At 41.3% G+C, this 23,272-nt stretch overlaps 1 protein-coding gene across 5 annotated transcripts in view; it reads left to right on the forward strand.

Moving 5' to 3' along the window:
- The window catches only part of vps13c (vacuolar protein sorting 13 homolog C), a 284,102-nt gene that overhangs the window by 247,058 nt on the left and 13,772 nt on the right, over positions 1–23,272 (forward strand). For all 5 annotated transcript variants that reach the window (XM_072553135.1, XM_072553136.1, XM_072553137.1 and 2 more), the window contains 12 exons: positions 3,008–3,089; positions 3,188–3,257; positions 5,196–5,307; positions 7,351–7,464; positions 9,584–9,723; positions 11,801–11,882; positions 13,375–13,488; positions 13,586–13,661; positions 13,839–14,002; positions 18,825–18,870; positions 20,017–20,140; positions 21,314–21,428. In XM_072553135.1, coding sequence (XP_072409236.1) covers positions 3,008–3,089; positions 3,188–3,257; positions 5,196–5,307; positions 7,351–7,464; positions 9,584–9,723; positions 11,801–11,882; positions 13,375–13,488; positions 13,586–13,661; positions 13,839–14,002; positions 18,825–18,870; positions 20,017–20,140; positions 21,314–21,428 — 1,239 coding nt within the window. The remainder of the gene's footprint in view (positions 1–3,007; positions 3,090–3,187; positions 3,258–5,195; positions 5,308–7,350; positions 7,465–9,583; positions 9,724–11,800; positions 11,883–13,374; positions 13,489–13,585; positions 13,662–13,838; positions 14,003–18,824; positions 18,871–20,016; positions 20,141–21,313; positions 21,429–23,272) is intronic.

A 23,272-nucleotide genomic window follows, 5' to 3' on the forward strand; every position in this document is an offset into this window, starting at 1 on the left:
TGTTGCCAGGGTTGGAGGATTTGAGGTATATGGAGAGGCTGAATAGGCTGTGGCTGTTTTCCCTGGAGCATCAGAGGCTGAGGGATGGCCTTACAGAGATTTATAATATCATGAGGGGCATGGATAGGGTAAATAGACAAGGTCTTTTCCCTGGAGTGAGGGAGTCCAGAACTAGAGGGCATAGGTTTAGGGTGAGAGGGGAAAGATATAAAAGCGACATAAGGGACAACTTTTTCACAGAGAGGGTAGTACGTGTATGGAATGAACTGCCAGAGGAAGTGGTGGAGGCTGGTACAATTAAACATTTAAAAGGCACCTGAATGGGTATAGGAACCGCAAGGGTTTAGAGGGATATTGGCCAAGTGCTGGCAAATGGGTCTAGATTAGGTTAGGATATCAGATTGGCATGGGTGAGTTGGACCAAAGGTCTGTTTTGGTGCTGTACATCTCTCTGACTCTAATGGGGGGAAAAAAAAAGGCTTTTATAAAATGTGTCTAGCTTTAGCAATACAGAACTGACTGTATACTGAATGTTATTATCCTGGTTGTGTTTTGTTTTTTGTTGACTTCTGAGGGAACATTAATTTTCAGGAGTTGCCTTAATAGGCCGCGAGGTGGATATCACTGGCAGGATCAGATTTTGTTGCTTTTCAAATAATGCTTGAAAGTGGTGGTGAGCTAAAATTGAGTCACGTTGGGAAATAGTTTGTGAAGCACTGCTGTAGCTTTTTGCTTCACTTCATATGTACATAATCCAGCAGGTCATGTTCTGTTAGTGTGGGCTTATCCTGTGTTATATGCACTCACTGCAGAGGTGCACTCATTGAACACAAAGGTCACTGGTGATCAGACACACATGTACTGGTCCACACCTTCAAACAATAACAGAGAGTAAGCAAAGGGAAAACCAAAGTTTCTATCCAGTTAATGTCTTAATAATTCCATGTACTTAGTGACCAAGAAACATTTGCATAAGATGATTGTTAGATCTCAGGAGATATTATGCCCAGTTCTGGATGCCGTACTATAGGAATGATTTGTATGTACTGGAGAGAGTGCTGAAGCAATATACGTGAATGGTTCCAGGTATAAGGAATTGCCGTTTTGAGGATAGATTGAAGAGATTGGGACTCTTCTTGGAGAGAGGAAGGCTAAGAGATTTCAAATAATGAGGGTGCTGGATGGAGTAGATGTGGGGGATTTCTTTTTTAACTGTTTATGAGAGGATCCAAATTAGGAGGTCAAAGATTTAACATGATCTGCAAAAGAAGCAATTGCAGTATGAGAAAAATCTTTTGCGCACAATAGCACCGGGATGCACTGCCTGGAAGTGTGGTGGAGGCACATTTAGTTGAGACATTCAAGAGGGATTGGATGATTAATTCAATAAAAACAATGTGCAAGAGTGGGAGGAAAAGGCAGGAGAATTACAGTATATCACAGTGCTCATTTGGAGAGCCTGCAGCCGGCATGATAGTTAAGCCAATTTAGGGAGATGAGCTTTGAAGCTCAGATGAATGCGACACAGTCTTACTGAGACATATTAGATGCTGAAATGGCTTGATTGGATTAGAGGCTGAGAGGGTGTTTTCCTTTGGTCTATCTTGAACTTGAGGCCTAATTTAAAAATTACTGGTGTCCCATTTAAAATGAAGATAAGGAGAAATTTTATTTCTGAGGGTCATTAATCTTTAGAATTTTACGTTGGCGAATAGTTGAGGCTGGTGCATTGAACGTCTTCAAGGCTGAGCAACAGAGTAGAGGATTGTGGAACAGGCGGGAAAGTGGAAAGGAGTCATGCCATGACCCTATTCAGTAATGGAATAAGGTTGATGGACCAAGTGGCCTACTCATGTTCCTAAACGTTCTTAGATGATAAACGCAAGTGAGTGGGATTTGGAGCATGCTAATTCTGGAACTTTTCATTAAGAAGGGCATGTCTCCAACCTTTGCTGGGAAAAGGAGTATGGGATTAGAAAACAGAATGAAGTACTTTTAGTAGTACAGCATGGAAATAGACTCCTTCGGTTCAACTCATCCGTGCCAACCAGACATCCCAATCTGACTTAGTCTCATTTGCTAGCATTTGACCCATTCTAAACCCTTCCTATTCATTTTACCCATCCAGATGCCATTTCAATGTTGTAATTGTACCCATCTCCACCTGTGGCTGCTTGTTCCATATCTGTGACACCTTGCACAGCAGCACAGTATCTCTGTGGTTAGCACTGCTGCCCTACAGCGCCAGGGACCCAGCTTGAATTCCACCCTCTTGCAACTTTCTGTGTGGAGTTTGCAAGTTCTCCCTGTGTCTGCATGGTTTTCCTTCTGATGTGTGGGTTTCCCCCTACAGTCAAAAGGTGTGCAAGTTAGGTGGATTGGCCGTGGGAAATTGCCCATAGTATCCAGGGACATTTAGCTTAAGTTGATTAATGATGGGAAATACAGGGTTACAGGGATGGGTGGAGGAGGTGGGTCTGGGTGGGATGCTCTTCAAAAGGTCAGTGTAGACTTGATGAGCTGAATGGCCTGCTTCCACACTGGAAAGATTCTGTGATTCTCTGCATGAAAATGTTACTTCACAGGTCCTTTTTAAAACTCTTTTCCCCTCACCTGAAACCTATCCTTTTGGGCTGTACTTTGGTGAAAAAAAAGCTTGTCTAGTTGCCCTATCCATGCCCCTCAAGATTTTACAAACCCTTATAAGATCACCCCTCAGCCTCTGATGCTCCAGGGAAAAACACCCAGCCTATTCAGTCTGTATAATTTAAACCCGCCAGTCCTGGCAACATCCTTATAAATCATTTCTGCACCTTCTCAAGTTTAATAACATCCTTCCTACAGAAAGACTACCAGAAGGTGCTCTACAGTCATAAGGTGCAGTAAAACTGAGAGAGTCTGCACTGAGAATTCATGATTGATAGCAAAAGTAAACAGTTTAAAGTCTTGATGCTTTGGAATACAAGGTATAGTTCTGTTGAATTTTGGAGCAATTTCTCTGTTACAGGTTGATAACCAGTTGCCTGGTGCAATATTTCCAATAGCTTTCCATCCAGTACCACCTCCGAAGTCCATTGCTTTGGATTCCGGTCAGTAATCAAGTGAATCAATACTTTATAACCTATAATTACAATCATTTACTCATGCATATTGCAAATACTGATAGTTTTATGTGTCCTCTGTTTAGAACCAAAACCATTTGTAGATATAAGCATCATCACAAGATTTAATGAACACAGTCAAGTCATGCAGTTCAAGTGAGTATCTTTTCTTCATATTAGTAATAGTGCTACTTCCATTAAGACTAATGTACTAGATTATTAGAAAATTATTAAATTATCGTAGCTATTAGGAATTATCAATAAGCATCAAACACTGCACCGGTAGAGTCAAGCTGTTCATCAGATTCATCCTTGGTGACTGGGGTTCAAACACAGTTGCAAGTGCAGACTGGACGGTGTCCTCTCTGATTGAGGACTGTGTGATCAGACTGTGAACTTCCATCCTTTGGGATTTCGGGTCAGGCCCAGATGTGTTGCAGAACCTTTGATGATCTTAACGGGTTGGGACCTCACTGGAATGTTGTGATCAACTCTGGGCATCAGATTTTAGGAAGGATTTCAAAGGCCTTGGAGAGAACTCGGATGGAGCTGGCCGAAATGGTACCAGGGTTTGAGGGACTTCAGTTATTGCCGAGAGATTGGGGTGCCTGGGTTATTCCCCTTGTTAAACAAAAGATGTACAAGATCTATTCAGAATCCTGAAAGGTTTTGATAGAGTAAATGAGTTGAAATAGGTTCCATTTTTGAAGGAGATCAGGTAATGTTACTAGACTGTCAATCCAGAGGGCAAGACTTCAACTTCAGAAACGCCAGTTTCAAATAGAATTCCATCAATTAATAAAGCTTGAATAAAATGCAAATTTCAGTGGTGATGACCATGAAACAACTAGATTGTTTTTAAAAAAAAAACTAGTTTAGTGATGCCAATCAGGGAAGGAAATCTGCAGTCCTTATCCAAGGATCAAGCCTACATGTGACTTCAGACCAGTGGAAATGTGGTTGATTTTTAACTACTCAGTAATGGTCCAGCAAGAACTCAGAAGAGTTCACAAAGAATTAAACTAAATGTACCACCTGCAAAGAGAAGAACATGGCTTTAATTAGGGAATGCTACGACTTTTCCTTTTCTTCCTCTTTTGTATCCAAGATTTATGCCTAGATACTTGTACCTAAGGTAGTGCCATTATAGGCAACCATAATAAAAACTTCTCACTGTATTCCTGTATACGTGACAATAAAGGATATTGTATTCTGTTCTAATTTTACTGGGGGTTAGGTATATTGCTTGCCTATTGCAAACGATCTTTTAAAAAATGCTCCCTAGCAACTGTGTTACTTGTGGTAACATTAACAAGCAGAGATTGGGACATCTGCTCCTCAGTGGAAGCAAGTCCAATTTTCAGTCTGGTTGGCCAACAGTTTGTGCAGTCCCAGCATCTTCGGAAGTCATACCGAGACTGCAAGCAATACCATAACAAATAGTGATGGTGACCAGACACGGGTAAATCCTGGCAAGCACAAAATGAGGCCATGATATTGGGGGCCTGCCCCGATACGCAAACTGGATAGACCTCACAGCATGTAACTCCCTTTCCTTCCTGCTTTATCACCAACCTTCCCACTCTTGCTCACATCCCACTGCTAAGAATTGCACCAGAGCTGGGAGTCCCTCAGGTATGTTGTGGAGATGCTGGTGTTGGACTGGAGTGGACAAAGACGAAGGAGCAGTGCTTTGAAAGCTTGTGATTTTAAATAAACCTGATGGACTATAACCTGGAGTCAAGTGGCAACTTTGCCCCTCAGATAGTTAAATAAAAGCTGCCAGCTATTCTCACTGAATTATCCCCCTCAGCTAGTGTTCCAAACTCCCAGCTATCCTTCAGTGCACCCTGTTCCCTTGGCAGGACAGATCCATCAGAGGTGTTGGCCGAATAGTATGCAGGCAGGACCACAGTGTAAACTTCACTGGTACTACTAATCACTTGTGCCATATTAGAATCTCTTTGGAAACAAGAAGTTAAAAGGCCAGTGGTGATATGTACTTGTATGTTTTTGAAATGATGCCTTGTTTGGAATGCATGTGCCTTTAAATATGTGATTACCTTATTATGATGATGTCTTTTTTTCTTCTAGATACTTTATGGTCCTGATTCAGGAAATGGCTGTGAAGATCGATCAAGGGTTTCTCAGTGCAGTTATAGCATTGTTTACCTCCGCATCAGATCCTCTGGCAGTGACTCAAAAGGTAATGCCTGTTATTGTCATGTTTTTACTCATTGGTGTTGGTTTCATTGCCCAATCATGAGTTCTATTATTAGAAACTTTTTGTATCAATTTAATAACAAAAGCAGTTTTATAATTGACCAGTTTAATGGAGTGATAGTCATATGCAGTGTTCATAAATGCAGCTCAGGTGATTGCCTAATGCCAGTTGGCTCCAACCTGAACTTGTTTGTGCTGCGGGTCAATTTACTCCCCCTTGATGGGAGGGAGGGTGGGGTACCCGTTAAGGTTTTAGGCTACTGTTAAATCTAGGTCGATAAAAATGCTGTTGATTCACAATAGGGCTTGGTGTGTTACCAACTGGTTCTGGGTAGTTGCCTTCAGCTTCTAAAAGTATAACTGATTTCGCTAATCTAAGAGCATGCCTTGCCTTATGTTATTATACTTCACAACTTGTTGCACAAAGAATTGACAAGCCCTAGCAGCTAAATGACCTCCTGTACAGACCCTGATCACATGTCCCTCCTTTTTATCTTACCTTGCTGATGTAAAGATCAGAACTTGCTGGAAAAGCTCAGCAGGTCTGGCAGCATCTGTGGAGAGAAATCGGAGTTAATGTTTCGGGTCCAGTGACCCTTCCTCAGAACTGAAGTTCTGAACTAAGGACCTGAAACCTCTGCCAGACCTGCTGAACCTTTCCAGCAATTTCCCTTTTCTTCATTTCTGATTTCCAACATCTGCAGTTCTCTTGATTTTTATGATGTAAAGATCAACTTGGCCTTGTCTCTGAAAGGCCAGCAGATATGTATTAATAATTGCTGAGGAGTATTCCAGCAATGTGAGAGTTCAAGACATGACAAGAAATCAATGAAAATTACATTTAAAGGAGCATTTGGACAATATTTATTTACTCGATGCAAGATATTTCAAAGAATGTTCTGGGAATTGTAATATAAATCATTGAGTTTATTCAAATCCAGTCCAATGCCCTGATACAGCACTTAAGGCATACGAAAGATTACCATCTGTGTTGCATAACAATGATATTTGTGTGAAGTACTCAATACTTATCCTATTCTTCGCTTTTTAAAAAGAAATTAACCTTGAGGGGTGGAGTGTGGGTTCTGTCGTGAAGTTTTTCATAGTCATGTATTCAGCTTTTACTGTCCTGCTTCACGTGAAGAAATGTAGCTCAGTTAGCTGGACAGTGGTTCATTTCCTGTGCCCATTGAGTTTACCAGGAAGGACACTCCATCTCAACTGAGCGGGGGTGCCTGTCAGGTTAAACTACCACCAATCATTTCTGTCTAATGAGCGAGCAGCCCATCGTCCAGTAAGGATATAATGATGCTCCTTTGCTGCATTTTGGAGCTACCCATGCAGATGGAAACATTTCCCAGTATTAGTACATCCCATTTTAGAGGAACAGCATTCGCAAAAAACATCTTCAGTTGGTAAGCAACGTGGAATCATAGAATCCCTGTAGTACGGAAGTAGACTTTTCAGCTCATTGGGTCCACACCGATCCTCTGAACAACATCCTAGACGGACCACCACCACCATCCACCACCCCACACTACCCTATCCTTGCGTTTCCCACAGCTAATCCACCTAGCCCGCACAGCCCTGGACACTGGGCAATATGGCATGGCCAATTCACCTAACCTGCACAAACCAGAGTATTTAGATTGCGGGAGGAAATCCATGTATTCACGGGGAAAGTGTAAACCTGATGAGACTATTTACCTAATCAAGTATCAATATAGCTTTAGTTTACACATATGCATTGAAGAAAATTTAATGACTAACATGTACTCCTGTCTTCAAGCTCACTTGTGTAAAATAGCCATTGCCACTGGAAAACTTAAAATATTAGCTTAACATGAATGCAAGATTGGCAGGAGCAAGGCATGAAGTGATTCTCTCATTTGGAGAGCCAGTGCCTATGTGACGGGATGAATGGCCTCTTTCAGCTGTGACAATTCTGTTGCTCATTGTTGCAAATGAATTCAATCACAGCTGGGTCTGTTTGGATTATTTAAAATACTTTGGTTTTATTTTGCAGACTAATCTGATAGATCAGGACATGGAAGCCCTAAAGGCAGAGTTGATGGAAACATCAATGACTGATGCTTCAAGACTTAGCTTTTTTGAATATTTCCATATTTCACCAATCAAAGTAAGTAGTTTAGCTCTCTTTCAAACTCAATAAGGAATTAATATTGTTTACATATTAGAATCTGTTCAGATCCTTTTAGTAAAAGGAGCAGTGGTTCTGTATTTTGATACTTCATTTGTCATTGTTTTCTGTTCAAAGTTTGGTAGAAGATTTGTAGCTCGGGTGCTCGTTGTTGTGGTTCTGTTCGCTGAGCTGGGAATTTGTCTTGCAAACGTTTCGTCCCCTGTCTAGGTGACACAGTCAGTGCTTGGGAGCCTCCTGTGAAGCGCTTCTGTGCTGTTTCCTCCGGCATTTATAGTGGCCTGTCTCTGCCGCTTCCGGTTGTCAGTTCAAGCTGTCCACTGTAGTGGCCGGTATATTGGGTCCAGGTCGATGTGTTTGTTGATAGAGTCTGTGGATGAGTGCCATGCCTTTAGGAATTCCCTGGCTGTTCTCTGTTTGGCTTGCCCTATAATGGTAGTGTTCATTTCCTGTGCCCATTGAGTTTACCAGGAAGGACACTCCATCTCAACTGAGCAGGGGTACCTGTCAGGCCAAACAGAGAACAAGCCAAACAGAGAACAGCCAGGGAATTCCTAGATTGTCATCTTGAACATTGTTTCCTGTCCCATGCATACCTTCTGTAATGGTTATAAGCTGCAATGTCTATGAAAATATTTATTTTGTGCACAAAATGTTTAATTCTCTCAATCAGAAGTAGTGGGATTGATTTTCACTACTACATGGGAATCTTTGCGCAAGTGTTTGGAAGTGTGCCGTTAATTACTTTCTGTTCATTGCTTTCATTTCCTTCCATTGTAATCAATGTACAGTGATGTTTCCAGTTAAACGTGACCAGAGGGTCCATGCTGTAAGCATAAACTTAGAAAGCAGGCAGAAGTATATTTTAGTTTGTTTTGTCTTTGTGTAAACGTGAACAGGAATGAATGATACAAGGTAGACCGCTGACCACTGAGCCAAGTTGGGACTGGTATTTTGTGATATCTGTTGACTTTGTTCACCTTTTGTGCATCAGTTGAGTAATCTCTTGAATGAAAAGCAACTAAAGTTTAAAAAAAGAAATCTGGAACTTTGCTATACAAAATGGTTTCAGGCTTGCTGGTGTTTTTGTGAAGTAATTTTATCTTTAGTAAAGGATTGAATCCAGTGCAGGAGAGAGATTGGTCCCTCATAGGGAAAGGCCAGCATGGAGAGATTGCAGGCCCATTGCCAAAGAAGGACTATAATTTGGAGCTTTTAACTTTTTTATATTGACTACTTTATATTGAGAAGAATTGTCATCTTGAACTTGTAACGTATTTCATTATTTTTCTATTTGCTACCCAAGAATTTGTAACGAGGTACCTTATACTTAAGATGGTGCTGGGAATGGCAACATCGTAAACTTTTCACTGTGCTCCTGTATTCCTGTGTGACTTCACATGACAATAAAACCTAATTCTAATTTGACATCCTATTGCTCTATGGAAAATTAATGATGGGTTGATAATTTATATAAATATGTAGTATTTTTTCTTGTACATCCCATAATTCATTGTATTCTTTAATCAAATCTAAAGCCTAGTTCCAAAACTAGAGGTCACAGTTTAAAAATAACGGCACAGCCATTTACAACACGTGAGGAAGTATTTTTTCTGAGTTGAGAGTCATTAAGTCATTAAGTATGGAAACAGTTTGGAATTTGCTTCCTCAAAAGGCAGTGGATGTACAATCTGCTAAAAAATTTAAAAGACAGAATTAGATCCTTGATTACCACAGGGATGAAAGATTATTGGGAATGTAGTCTCGAGGTTAAAATCAGATCAGCCACAATCTTTTTGAATGGGGCAGCAGACTCCAAGGGCCGAGTGGCCTATTTTTCTTATTTGCTATTATGTTCATAGAGAGCCCCTTATTTCCTGAACTGCAACCTAATTTCTCTTATAGTGCCTGCCTTTCCTCATCTTCACCCTCCAGAGAAAGCTTATCTTGAACCTGAGAAACAATGAATGAATTTAGTTCATAAGACCTCTACAGTTTTCTGTAAACATTCAAACTGTGTTTACCATGCCGGCAAACAAGAGTACTGGTTCTGGTATTGATTCCTCTGCTCAGTTAGAATCTTTTTTTTTCTAAACAGTTGCATCTAAGTTTATCTCTCGACTCAGGAGGAGATGAGTCCAGTAAAGAAAAGCAGGAAGCAGTGCCACTGCAGTCCCTCCACATCTTACTCAAAAGCATTGGAGCAACATTAACAGATGTGGACGATCTCATCTTTAAGTAAGTGCAAAGTATTGCTTTTCAATATTATGACTATGTATTTCTGACAGCCCAAAGCCGCAAATTTAACTTTTTAACATTGTAGTTGCCAACAAGTAACTGTCTGAACTGCGTGCATGAATGCTAGTCAAGTAGCTGTTTGACTGACTTCATAAAATTGCAAAATTGACCTGTGGATGCCTAATTAATTTTAATATCAAGGTGATTTTTGCGCATTTTACTTAGAGGAACAAGGTTGGTTCCATGGGTATTTTCATTTGATAGGGGAGCGTAAAGGTTTAAACGTACCCATTCATATGTCATTATAAAGGGCCCTGCAAGTTAACGCCCGTAGACAGTAAAATCAAAGCACCGAGCCAAGAACAATGAACTTCAGGTGCTGGAAATCTGAAACAGGAATTGCTGAAGTGCTTGTCAGATTTGGTCGCATCTGTGTAGAAAAAGCAGAGTTAATGTTTCTTCCGAACTTGAGAATATGGTGCTGGAAAAGCACAGCAGGTCAGGCAGCATCAAGGAGCAGGAAAATAGATGTTTCGGACAAGAGCCCTTCATCCGAAATGAGGCTTGTGAGCCAAGGGGGTAGAAAGATAAATGGAAGGTGGTTGGGGCTGAAGGGAAGGTAATTGAGAATGTGATAGGTAGATAGAGATGGGGGTAAAGGTGATAGTTTGGATGGTGGAGCAGATAGGTGGGAAGGAAGATGGACAGGTCATGAAGATGATGCCGAGTTGGAAGGTTGGAACTGGGATCAGGTGGTCCACATTGATGCCGTGTGGTTGGAAGGTCCGGAGGCGAAAGATGAGGTGTTCTTCCTCCTGGCGTCAGGTGGTTAGGGTGTGGCGATAGAGGAGGCCCAGGACCTGCATGTCCTCAGCAGGGTGGGCGGGGACTTGAAGTGTTCGGCTGTGGGGTTGGTTAGTGCAGGCGTCCTAGAGATGTTCTCTGAAGCGCTCTGCGAGTAGGCATTCTGTTTCCCCAGTGGAGAGGAGACCGCATCAGAAGAAACAGATACAGTGAATGATGTGTGAAAGTGCAGATAAAACTCTAGTGGATGTAGAAGGCTTCTTCGGGACTGTGGATGGAGTGAGGGGGAGGTGTGGGGTCAGGTTTTTCAATTCCTGTGGTGGCGGGGAAGCTGTCGGGAGGGTGGGTTGGTGGGGGGCGTGGACCTGACAAGCGGGTCACAGAGGGAATGGTTTTTATGGAAGCAGGCTAGGGCTGGGGAGGGAAATATATCTCTAGTGGTGAGGACCATTTGTCGGTGGTGCGGTTGTGGTTAGAGGGGTGGAGTTCGAGGGCAGAGGTGTGGGAAGTGGGTGAGATACTCTGGAGGTCGTCATCGATCACACGTGAGGGGAAGTTGCAGTCTTTGAAGGAGACGGCCATTTGGTGTGTCCTGCAGTGGAATTGGTCCAGCTGGGAGTAGATGTGGTGGAGGTGGAGGAATTGGAAATAAGGGATTAGCGTTTTTACAGGAGCCAGGGTTGAAGGCGATGTAGTCCGGGTAGCTGTGGGAGTTGGTGGGTTTGTAGAAAATGTCATGTCGAAACAGTCACCGTTGATGGAGATGGAGAAGTCCAGAAGGCGGGGAAGGTGTCTGAAATGGTCCGGGCGAATGTAAATTTGGGGTGGACCGTGTTGATGAAATTGATGAACTGTTCCACCACCTCATGGGATCTTGTGGCGCTGATACAGTCATCAATGTATCGAAGGAAAAGGTGGGGAATTGAATTGAATTTATTATTGTGTGTACAGAGGCACAGTGATGAAAAGCTTTGTCTTGTCAGCAATACAGGCAGATCAGAGTTAAGTAGCATAGATAAGTAAATAATAGGTAAACAGCAGCAAAAACAAAAACAGAGATACAGACGAATGTTAAGAGTTTGGGAGTCCATTCAGGATTCTAACAATAGTAGGGTCGAAACTGTTTTGAAACTGACTAGTGCATCTGTTAAGGCTTCTGTATCCTCTCCCCAATGGTAGAGGTTGTAGAAAAATATTGCTAGGGTGGGATGGATCTTTGAGAATGTATTTTAGTCACTTTTGAAGAAGAGCTGAAAAGCTTCTTGTGTTGCAGGCTTGCATTCTTCGAAATGAAATTCCAGTTCCAAAAGCGGGATCAATTAATGTGGGCTGTAATTTCGCATTATAGTGAACAAGTAAGTGATTATTCTCTTAAATAATCCTGCAGGTTGCTTATTTTTCAAGGTGGTGCCCAGGTGTGACTATCTAAAGGTTCTGACGTTGCTGTTGCTTTGCATGTTCTGGGTCAATGATCAAGACAGTATGAATAGGATTCTTCAAATGATTGAGGTGCAGTAGCAAATGCCTCCTGATATTTTCTAATTATACTATTCAGGGATGTTATTACAGGTGGGACTTTACTCCAAGCTTCCTGATCCAGAGGCAGGGATGCTTTTTAATACCAATGTGATGTTTCCATTATTTTCACCCCACTCACTTTACTGATAAAGTTTATAACATCATGAGGGCTGTAGGTAGGGTTCATGCCAGGTGTCTGTCCCCCTAGGATGGGGGAATTTCAAGGCGAGGGCATGTTTTAAGTTGAGAGGATGATTGAGAGAGAGAGAGAGAGAGACAGAGGGAACTGATTTGAGTTTTTTTCTAATTTAGAATTCCCAAGATAGAGTTACTGAGTGACCCTAATGCTGTCAGTCCATTCCCTCTATTTTGCCGACATCGTTATTTAGTCCTTATTATCTCTGCACTAGCATCTGGAGTCAGACTTTCAGTCAGTCTATTCCTAGAACTATAGGTATTTGCTTTGGTATGTAACTTTATGGTTCTCCTTTGTTTACTTTTCTAGCTGTGTCCCTATTACTTTTCTGGAATTACAATTTTCAATCACTAAGAAAAAGGTTGCTTTTTATTATTGGACTGAGTAAAAATTGAAAAGCTTCCTTTCAGTGTCAGGAGTTGATTTAGTTTCTTCTGGAGGATGGAGTTGGTTTTAGAGATGTTAGGAACCAGGCTATCTCAGTCTAACAGTTTTAATGAGAAAGTCACAAATCAGCAATTTGGTCACAACTTCCAAGGGTTATTTGAAGTTAAAGTTTAAGCTCGGGACTCCTCAAGGAAAAGGCCATCAAATTCTGAAGACTAGGAATTGAAAGAAAGTTACGTCACACCTATAGGTGTGTTTGAGAAGTGAATTCTCTGTGGTGTCAGAATTACTGTATGGCAGTTGTGTGAAGATGAATGGGATTGTATTTTTGTGTGTTTTGAAATTTTCAAATTTTGTTTAACGTAAATAGCCTGGCGTATTTTATTTGTATTATTTTTCATAATAAACATTTGTTTTATTGTTAAAAACTAAACCAGCTGAACTGTGTTCTTGTGTTTCAGTGAAATAGCCACCTCATTAAACAAGACCAAAACAAAATATGATTTATCAAGTCACATTTCAGTCTGGGGTCAAAATTGTCCAGTAATAACACCAACTGGGATTGTAACACTTGTTTGGTTTGGATCTCCTACGTGACACTTCATGCATATTCTTTTGCAGAAGGGAAATGTAACAATACAAGTGGTTGGATTGACATTACGTTTTTAAGTGGTGGAAGTGTTCTCATTAATAGACATGAAAAGCCTAAATTGCATTGCTAACCAAATCCTTCAAAATCCTTTCAGTTTCTAAAGCAAATGTACGTACTCGTTTTGGGGCTGGATGTTCTGGGGAACCCAGTTGGCCTGATCAGAGGACTGTCTGAAGGTGTTGAGGCCTTCTTCTATGAGCCCTTTCAGGTAAGTAATTGAGAAGAGCATGGAAGACTCACGAAAAATGATTTTCAAAGCAGATCCCAGTTTTTATCCTCTAACAATGGTGATTCTGAATCTTTAGGGTGCTGTTCAGGGACCAGAGGAATTCGCAGAGGGCTTTGTGATAGGAGTGAGGAGTTTGCTTGGACACACTGTTGGTAGGTGATAACTCTCTGATGCACCTTCAGTGTTAGCACATGTTGGAGCTGAGGAGTAAAATTGTCATGTTTATCAGTTTGTTAATCTGCATGATCATGTACTGTGTTGAATCCGACTTTAGTTCCACACTGCTTAGCTACTTGTGTGCCTCATGTTTGTCCTGTTGCTACTCTCAGGTGGTGCAGCTGGTGTGGTATCTAGAATCACAGGCACTGTTGGGAAAGGGCTGGCTGCAATTACCATGGATAAAGAATACCAGCAGAAACGAAGAGAGGAAATGAACCGCCAACCCAAAGACTTTGGAGACAGTTTGGCCAAAGGAGGGAAAGGCTTCTTACGAGTAAGATAAACATGCATTTTAGAACTTGACAGCTGATGAGAGATTTATGCAATGTTATTCTTTTCTGCAAAACTGGCATCAATGGGTCTTTGGGGCAAATTCTCTGCTGGTTGGAGTCATACTTTGCACGTAGGAAGATTGTGGTTATTGCAGATCAGTCATTTCAGCTCCAGGACATCTCTGTAGGAGCTCCTCAGGAAAGTGACGTAGGCCCATCTAACTTCAGCTGCTTCCTCAATGACTTCCCCTCCACTATAAGGTCAGAAGTGAGGATACTTGCTAATGATTCCAGCATGTTCAGCACCATTTCAGACACCTCAGATAATGAAGCAGTTCATGTTCAAATACAATACAATTTGGACAATATCCAGGCGTGGGCTGACAATTGACAAGTAGCATTCACACCACACACATGCAGACATTGACCATCTCCAATAAGATACAAACTGACCACTGCCCCTTGACATTCAATCATGTTACCATCACTGAATCCTCGAGCGTCAACATCCTTGGGGTTACCATTGACTAGAAACTCAACTGGACTTGCCACATAATCAAAGTGGCTACAAGAGCACATCAGAGGCTAAGAATACTCTGGTGAATAATTCATCCCCGGACTCCCCAATTTCCTGGATGGTTGCATATCCAACAACACTCAAGAAACTTGACATTAACTAGGACAAAACAGTCCACTTGATTGGCACCATATCCACAGACATCCATTCCCTCCATTACTGATGTTCAATAGCAACAGTATGTACTATCTACAAGACGCATTGAAGAAATTCACCAAAGATCCTTAGGCAGTATCTTCCAAACCCATGACCACTTCCATTTAGAAGGATAACGACTGCAGGTACATGGGAATACCTCCACTTCAACCCGCTCAATCACTCACCATGCTGACTTAGAAATATAGTGCACTTCCTTCACTATTGCTGGGTCAAAATCCTAAATTCCCTCTCTAAGGACATTGTGGGTCAACCTACAGCATGTGGACTGCAGTGGTCCAAGAAGGTAGCTCATGACCACATTCTGAAAGATCAAGTCTAAAGATGTGCAGGTTGGGTGCAATGGCCAAGCTAGATTGCCCATAGCATTCAGGGATGTCAGGCTAGGTGGGTTAGCCATGGGATATGCAGGGTGACAGGAATAGGGCAGGGGGGCTCTCGGTGGAATGTTTCGGAGGGTTGGTGAGTATTCAGTGGTCCAGATGGACTGCTTGCACACTGGAGGGATTCTATAATTCTCAAGGGAAACTAGGGATGGGCAATAAATACTGGCCAGCTGGCGACTCCACTTCCCGTGAGTGACTTAAAAAAAGTACATGGCATTCTGTGGAGGTGAATAATTTCTCCTTCCTTGTATTTATGTTCCAACCCACCTATGTGTTCACTTAACCAATTTATATCACCTTTAGAACCTGTATATATCCTCCTCCTAGCTGTAATTTTGTATTGTGAAAATGCTTATGCTTGTTCTCTATGTTTGAGTTATTAGTAAAGATCATGAATCGCTGAAGGCTCTGCAATGATCCTTGCGGCACTCAATCAGTTGCATCCTGCCAACTTGAAATGACCCTGTTTATCTGCATTTTCTGCTTGCCAGCTGTTGAGCAATGCTGCAACCATGCTAATATATGATCTCCACCTCTCAGCTCTGCTGCTTTCACCTTTGTGTGCCACCCTATTGAATGCCTTTTAGAAGCTGAAATATGCTATCATCAAATCATACTTTTACATGAAGACTTCTATCCAATCTTCTCCCTTCATCTCAATACTTGTAGATGTGTTTCAGCTGCTAGCTTGAATTTCTTATCAAGTAACATTCCTCTTCTTCCTGTTTCTCTTTTTCATGGAGCCTTCATTAATGCAACCTTTGACCAATCTTTTTTAAGAGTCATCGAGTCCTACAGCACGGAGACAGGCCTTTTGATCCAAACTGGTCCATGCTGACCAAAGTTGCCATCAACACTAATCCCATTTCCCTGCACTTGGCCCATTTCCTTCTTGCCAAAGCCCGTTAATCATTCTTTTCTAAAGTTGGTATTTGTGAAATGTGCCTAGGTACCTGGAAGATGGAAGCAAAATATCTCTTTATTTCATCCATATTTTCACTCTCTAGTGAACTAATGGTGTTGGTTAGCCCAGTTGGCTGAATGTCTGGTTTGTGATGCAGAGTGATGCCAACAGTGCAGGTTCCATTCCTGCACCAGCTGAGATTACCACATAGGTCTGTCCCTCTCAACCTCTCCCCTCACCTGTGGCGTTGTGACCTTTTGGTCAAAGCATCAGCAGTCATCTCTCTCTAATCAGAGCAAACTGGGCTCCTCTGGGCCACAGTAACTTTACCTATACTCGCTTTACCAACTCTTATGTCTTAAACCTTGAAAAACTCTGTTTTTATATTCCTTACTGAATAATCCTTATGGGGAGGCGGTGGTGTAGCGGTAATATAATTAGACTAGCAATCCAGAACCCCAGGCCAATATTCTGGAGAAATGGTTTCAAAATACCCCACAACAGATGATGAAATTTGAGTTTAATAAAACAAAAATCAGTAATAAAGAGCTCTCTTAATGATGACCATGTCAATTGTTGCACTGTCAATTGTTGTAAAGATCCATCTGATTCACTAATCCCCATTGGGAGGTAAATCTGTTGTCCTTAGTTGGCCTGGCTTTTATGTGACTCCATGCCTACAGCAATCTGGTTGAGCCATAACTGTCCTCTGGGCAAATAGGGATAGGCAATAATTGCTGGCCTGGCCAGTAACACACCCATTTTGCATGGATGAATTTAAACCCATCAAAAATGTTTGTACAAATCTGCTCCTTCATAAAGATTTACAAAATAACTGAACGTGCAAAGTCCTACTGTAATCAAGTGTTCAGAAATTTAAGAAAGTAGACTGCAATGTTGTACTACCTTGCTTGTGACCCGTCTTTGAAACAAACCATCACTTTCTTTTTGTAATACTTTGTTGCCTTGCAAGTGAAATGGTAGGACATTTATGAATGACACTGTCTACTACTTCCACCTCCTGGACAAGTTGTAAACTACAGAGCATCTAACCAAATGTAGAGCCAGAATGTCTGAGACTGTACTGAGAAAGCAACTTTTGTACCAGATGCAACTGAACAGAAATTAACCAACTTGGCAGTTTTTTCAGAAGATTTATTCCTTTTAAATGTATATTTTTTTTCTTGATTTACTGTGGTACTGAAACACAGCCCTGTTGCTTCAGCGCCATTCTCTAAGGTATAGCCTGGATCAGTATTCTTTCTGAACGTGTTTCTAACACTGCTGTGTCATCCTTCATCGTGTTGTCTGCTCCCTGTGTAGTTCATGTCGGACTTTGATCTCTACGTAATTAAATTCTCCCAATACGCTTTCATCTAACTAGTGTAAATTTGGATGCGGCTCAGTTTCTGTCTCACGGTCTAATCCTTTTTGGAAGTCCACAGTGTCTCTCACATGAGGTTTTTGTATTTACGACTCCTCATTCTAGACACTCTCCCAGTAGAAACAGTCTGCTTCTATCTGAACCAAAATGCTGTGGATGCAGGAAATACTCAACAGGTTAGTCATTATCAGTGGAGAGAGAAACAGCTATCACTTCAAGTCAGGCTGTGTTCTACAGAACAGAGAAGACTGAAGGGTTTCGTCATCGAGGTCCCTCAGATTGCAGGGCATGGATAGAGTAGATATGAAGTCGCTTTCCCCTAAATTGAGAAGTGAATCATGAGGGGGCATAATTTTAGGAAAGGGCAGGATGTTTAGTGGGGATTTGGGGAAAGCGTTTTTAACCCAAATGTTGTGATGGTCTGGAATGCACTGCCTGGAAAGACTGTGATGATGTAGAGATGCCGGTTTTGGACTGGGGTGGACGAAGTTAAAAATCGCACACCAGGTTATAGTCCAAGCTCTAACAGTTAAATCTTTCAGAGTGCTTCACAACCCTTAAGTACATGCCGTCATGTGACGTCACGACATTCCGTGCTATTGGTCATGTGCTGTGAACTGGGATTGGGGCAGATAGATCAGCACAGACTTGAGGGGCCTATTCTGAGCCATCCTTCTGTAATTTTGAATACTTATATTACATTCCATAACCTGAGTTGTCAAAATAAAGTAAACCTTCAACCTGGCGAGATGTTGTGATCTGCAGGAGCTTACATCAAAACAGATGTGAATGTGACCTGATTCACAGCGCGAGAATGCAGTTGGCCATACTCTTAACGTTGGTAGTATGTTTTTCTGAAGTCTTTTATATTTAAATTCACTAAGTGTTGTTTCAAAGTCCAAAATAATGCATTTGAAACTGTAACCTCAAATCAGATCTTGGTTTTATTCTCAGTACCACTTGTTCTGTTGTGCCAAATTCTAGACACCTTTTGGAACAACACCAATTTCCATTTTTTGTGCGATGAGTACAGTAATTTTTGCTCCGCTTCACCCAAGTTAGTTCTATAGCTTGTGAACTTGTAACTTGCTTCCAACATCTTGCAGCTGTTGGTTTGGATTAGCAGCATGGGTGAGAGCATCCTCTTTATAGATTCTAATATCTGATTTTCACCTCTGTCTGTGCATGTGGAGTGTTCAAGCAGATTTCCCAAGCCATCGGGAATCTTAAAAACAAATATGTTTGCAATTTCACGTATGAAACTTTGTATTTTCTTTTCGGTGCACTGGCTCAGCAAAACGTTCTTCACTTTTCGGACATAATGGCCCTGTTATTACGTTGCAGTCTGATGATTTCAATTAAGTAATAGGTTCCACAATGAAAAACAATTACAAGTTTTTATCATGTATCTTTTCAGGGTGTGGTTGGAGGATTTACAGGAATAGTCACAAAACCAGTTGAAGGTAAATTGCATAAAAACTTTGTAGAATTGCATAAATGTCTTGAAACAGTATTGTAATAAACAGGCAATTGAATGTCTATCAAAGAAACATTTCTCATATAATGTGTTCAGCTATTTGTCTTCAGCTTCTGTGATGCTTTCGACTATTCTGGTCATATCTTGGAAGTGCTGCAGTGTATTATTCCTTTCCAATTTTAGCTTTATGGCTGTTTAACTTACTGATTGAAGGAATAAATAACCTATTCAGCATTTCAAAATGTGCAAAATCACTTTGTTTTAAAACTTAAGTATCTTTAATTTCCAAATCCTTTTAATGAAGATCACCGAAAAATGAAAGCCCTGTAAAGACGATTAAAGTGACAGTCCAATTCTGTTTTTATCGGAGAATTGTTTGTGTTTTGAGCATTACTTTCTGCGCCTCTATTCCTTGGTAATTCAGGCTACTAGTTATCGACTGAATATGTTAACCTCCTGTGTGGTTCGTGGGATTGTGGAATTTTATCACTCTCTTTTAGAGGATTTTGATTTGAACAAAACCCACCAAGCTTGTAGCTTGAAGGCTTAAAGGGGCATCCCTGCTCTGGAGAGTAGGCCAGGGGCTGATGTTTAAACATCTGTCTCAAAATGTTGACTGAAATGTGCACAAGAATGGTCTAAGTGCTCCGTGATTCTTTTGCTTAGCTTTCTTCTTTGTTTGGAAAAAATCTTGGCTGTAATTGTCGTTGTCACGGTTCTTGATGCAGACTTTGACGTATTATGTAATTCTGGGTCTAGATTAGAGTGGTGCTGGAAAAGCACAGCAGGTCAGGCAGCATCCGAGGAGCAGGAAAATCGACGTTTCGGGCAGCAGCCCTTCATCAGGAATGAACCCGATGCTGTCCTTTTCCAGCACCACTCTAATCTAGACACTGATTTCCAGTATCTGCAGTCCTCACTTTTGCCTATGTTATGTAATTCTGCCCAGTTCTTTTTAATTCTTTTGTTTTGAGTTGTGCTGTGTGTCCATGTGAGAGAATCTGACAGGAAAACCAAACCCCAGTGTGTAATGTCTAATTTGTGTAAGCAGCTGGTGTCAGTCTCTGTTCTGAATATGTTCCACTCATTGAATTACCACTTCCAAGTAATGATGTAGCATTTCTTACAACAGGTGCCAAAAAAGAAGGCGCAGCTGGTTTCTTCAAAGGAGTGGGCAAAGGCCTGGTTGGTGTCGTTGCACGGCCAACTGGTGGGATCGTTGACATGGCAAGCAGCACTTTACAAGGAATTAAAAAGTAAGATGTACTGAACCAACTGAATTTATCTGAATCTTCTACTAAGCATAGAATCCCTGCAGTGTGGTAGCAGACCATTTGGCCTGTTGAGTCCACACTGACTGTCCAAAGAGCATCCCACTCTCCTGACCCTATCCCTGTGACCCTGCATTCCCCATGGTGAATCCACTTAACCTGTACATCCCTGAACACTACGGGCAATTTAGCATGGTTAATCCACCTAACCTGCACATCTTTGGACTGTGGGACAAAACTGGTACTCTTGGAGGAAATCCGCACAGACTTTTGCCCGAAGCTGGAATTGAACCCAAGTCCCTGGTGTTGTGAGGCAGCAGTGCTAACCACTGAGCCACCATGCTGCCCAAAATGGCTCTTGCCTGTTGAGAAGACTCAAATTTGTAAATAGTGCCCTTACGAACTGGGACGCTAAAAGCTATTTTTAATTTGGAGTAAAAATCTATTCATTAGTTTGTTTTAATAGAAACTGGATTTCGAGCAGAACTGTGATTTTAAAAATATTTAACTAATCCTGATTGTTAAATCAGACATTATTGTCCACAATGCACTAACAACATTCACAAGGAGCACAACGTAAGTTAAAATGACGAATGTTTTAAACTCGGAATAAAGCACCAATTAAAATGCGCAGACCTTGCCTCGGTTTTTATTTGTTTTCAACAGTTTTGTTTTAACTCATTCTTAGGACGTGAGCATTGCTGGCAAGACCAGCATTTTTTGACCATCACTAATTGCCCTTACAATGTTGGTGATGAGCTGCCTCTGTGAAGGGGCTCTGACAGTGCTGTTAGGGAGGGAGTTGTAGGAATTTGAACCAGCAATGGCAATGGAATGATCTGTTTCCAAGTCAGGATACTATGTCAAATATAAATGACAGTATTCCTGTGCACGTACTGCTCTTGTCATTCTAGTCATTATAGATTATCGGTTTGGGGAATGCTGTTTTTAGAAACAAACATGGTGAATTACTTAGTACGTCTTACACAGGCTACACACTTGCTGCAGTTTTCTAGCCGTTTAGTGAGAGAAATCCTTTTGGAGGTTGCCAATGATGTTGAGTGGGCTTGTAGTGGATTGCACCATTGGTTTAAAAAAATCGATACTTTTTTCCTTATTTAATTATCAGTCATTTATTACAATATCTGATTCCACTAGGGTTGCAGAATCGACCGAAGATGTAAATAAACTCCGCCCACCACGGTGTATCCGTGAGGATGGAATCATTAGGCCTTATGATCGCACAGAATCCGAGGGATGCCATTTATTTGAGGTAACATCTGTCGCATTTGTTTGGAAATTGAAAAGTATGGGGCAAACATTCCTAAATCCTCTATTATTTTGTGAGGCTCCAAGTCAAAGAGCTTTGGTGTCATAAGTTGTGCTGCATGCAACATAACTGTGCAGGGAGTGACCCAGCTGCTGGAGATAGCATCATGCTCACTGCAGGTAGTTCTTCTATAACGCACGTACAGTTTCATCAATGCGAATTGGGTATAATGCACTTGATGATGAATTGAGGATGTTGTTTGCATAATATGAGCTTCCTGCTGAATAAGTATAGCAGTTTTTCCACAGCGCAGTCTCTACAATGCAATTTCTATAGCAGGTTTGCATTGTGTAGTTTTCTATTGCATGAGGTTGCAGAGGAGCACAACTGTCGTGTTATAGCAGAACGACCTTTACTTTATACAAATTACAAACAGCTGCAATGTTTGCTCCCAGCCTTATGAAGGACACGTAAGTTCAAGCTGGTACACTTAAACCACTTCTAAAGTCAAGCAATATTGCCACTGGCTGACCTGCATTTGTTATATTGCCGTTCACTGAGCTGTTTGTTTATATCTCCCCTCACTGGACTGTTTGTTTGCAGCCCCTGTGGTTGGACTGTGCATGTTGCCCCTGGCCGAGTGTGATTTTCTTTATACCTTTACTGGGCTAGCCCCGTTTTGCTCTTTGTGTTGCTTATCATCCTGTTGTAGTTTACTTTTCCAGTATGGCTTAAATATTGTTTGAATGTGCATTCACTGTTCTTGTTCTTTAATTGCAAAGTCCCTTTCTGTGGTTCTGTTGCACAGTCTATGACAATAATGTGTTCATCTCTCCATCACGTGTTAATGTCACTTGCTTCTCTTGAACTTGTCAACTAAAGGAGCTAAATGCTGGCAAATGAAACCACATTAGGTTGGAATATCCAGTTGGCGTGAACGAGTTGGACCAAAGGGTCTGTTTCCGCGCTGTACTTCTCTCTGACTCTAATTCAGCCATGCTGCAATTGTTGGAACTTGTGAACGTCTCATAGTTGAGGATGTACTTAATTGTTGATTAATCATCATCGTAGCAAGTCCCCATGGAAAACTGATCTTGTTAGAGTTCTTGTGTTTTCAGGGTGTTTTGACATTCTTTAAATATAATTGGTTTCCCTGACATGTAACTTAGATATTTCTCTGAATTGTCACAGGATATATAAACATAGCTTTCATCTAAATTTAGATACAGGTCATTCTGCTATAACATGACAGTTGCGTTCCTCTGTAACCTCGTACTATGGAAAACTGCTATGGAAAGCATGCTGGAGAAGCTCGTGCTATGGAGAAACCGCTATAACCCTTCAGCAGAACGTTTGCGCTCTCCAAAACCATCCACCATCATCAATCGTGTCATAGCTAATGCAGACTATAAAACGCGAATTATAGAAGAACTACTTGTAGTTAAATGGTAATTTTTTAAAATAGTAGCGGAATTTGGGTAGATATAGAGGAACTATTTTCTCTGGTGGGGGAGAGGGAAGAATATCTAGGATTCTCTTACCTCAGAATAATCAATTGAGTCTGGGGGACAATTGAAAATTTGAAGACAGATTAATAGCTTTACTTGTTGTCACACAAAGCCAGAGTTGGGTAAATGGAGTTGAAATACATTTCACCCACGATGTGATTGGATGACGGTGCAGCCTTGAAGGACTAAGTGGCTTGCTTCTGTGTGCTTTGCCAATATCTATTCTGTTTGCTTTTGCTTCTAGTTAGCATTGAGCTGGCATTTTCAGTGTTGGATCAAATTTACTATAAGGACATGTGCCACTTTTTCCTCTTTATGTACCACCCACATTTATCTGTA

This window comes from Chiloscyllium punctatum, chromosome 33, assembly GCF_047496795.1.
Source record: "Chiloscyllium punctatum isolate Juve2018m chromosome 33, sChiPun1.3, whole genome shotgun sequence".
In the NCBI taxonomy this organism is placed as follows: Eukaryota; Metazoa; Chordata; class Chondrichthyes; order Orectolobiformes; family Hemiscylliidae; genus Chiloscyllium; species Chiloscyllium punctatum.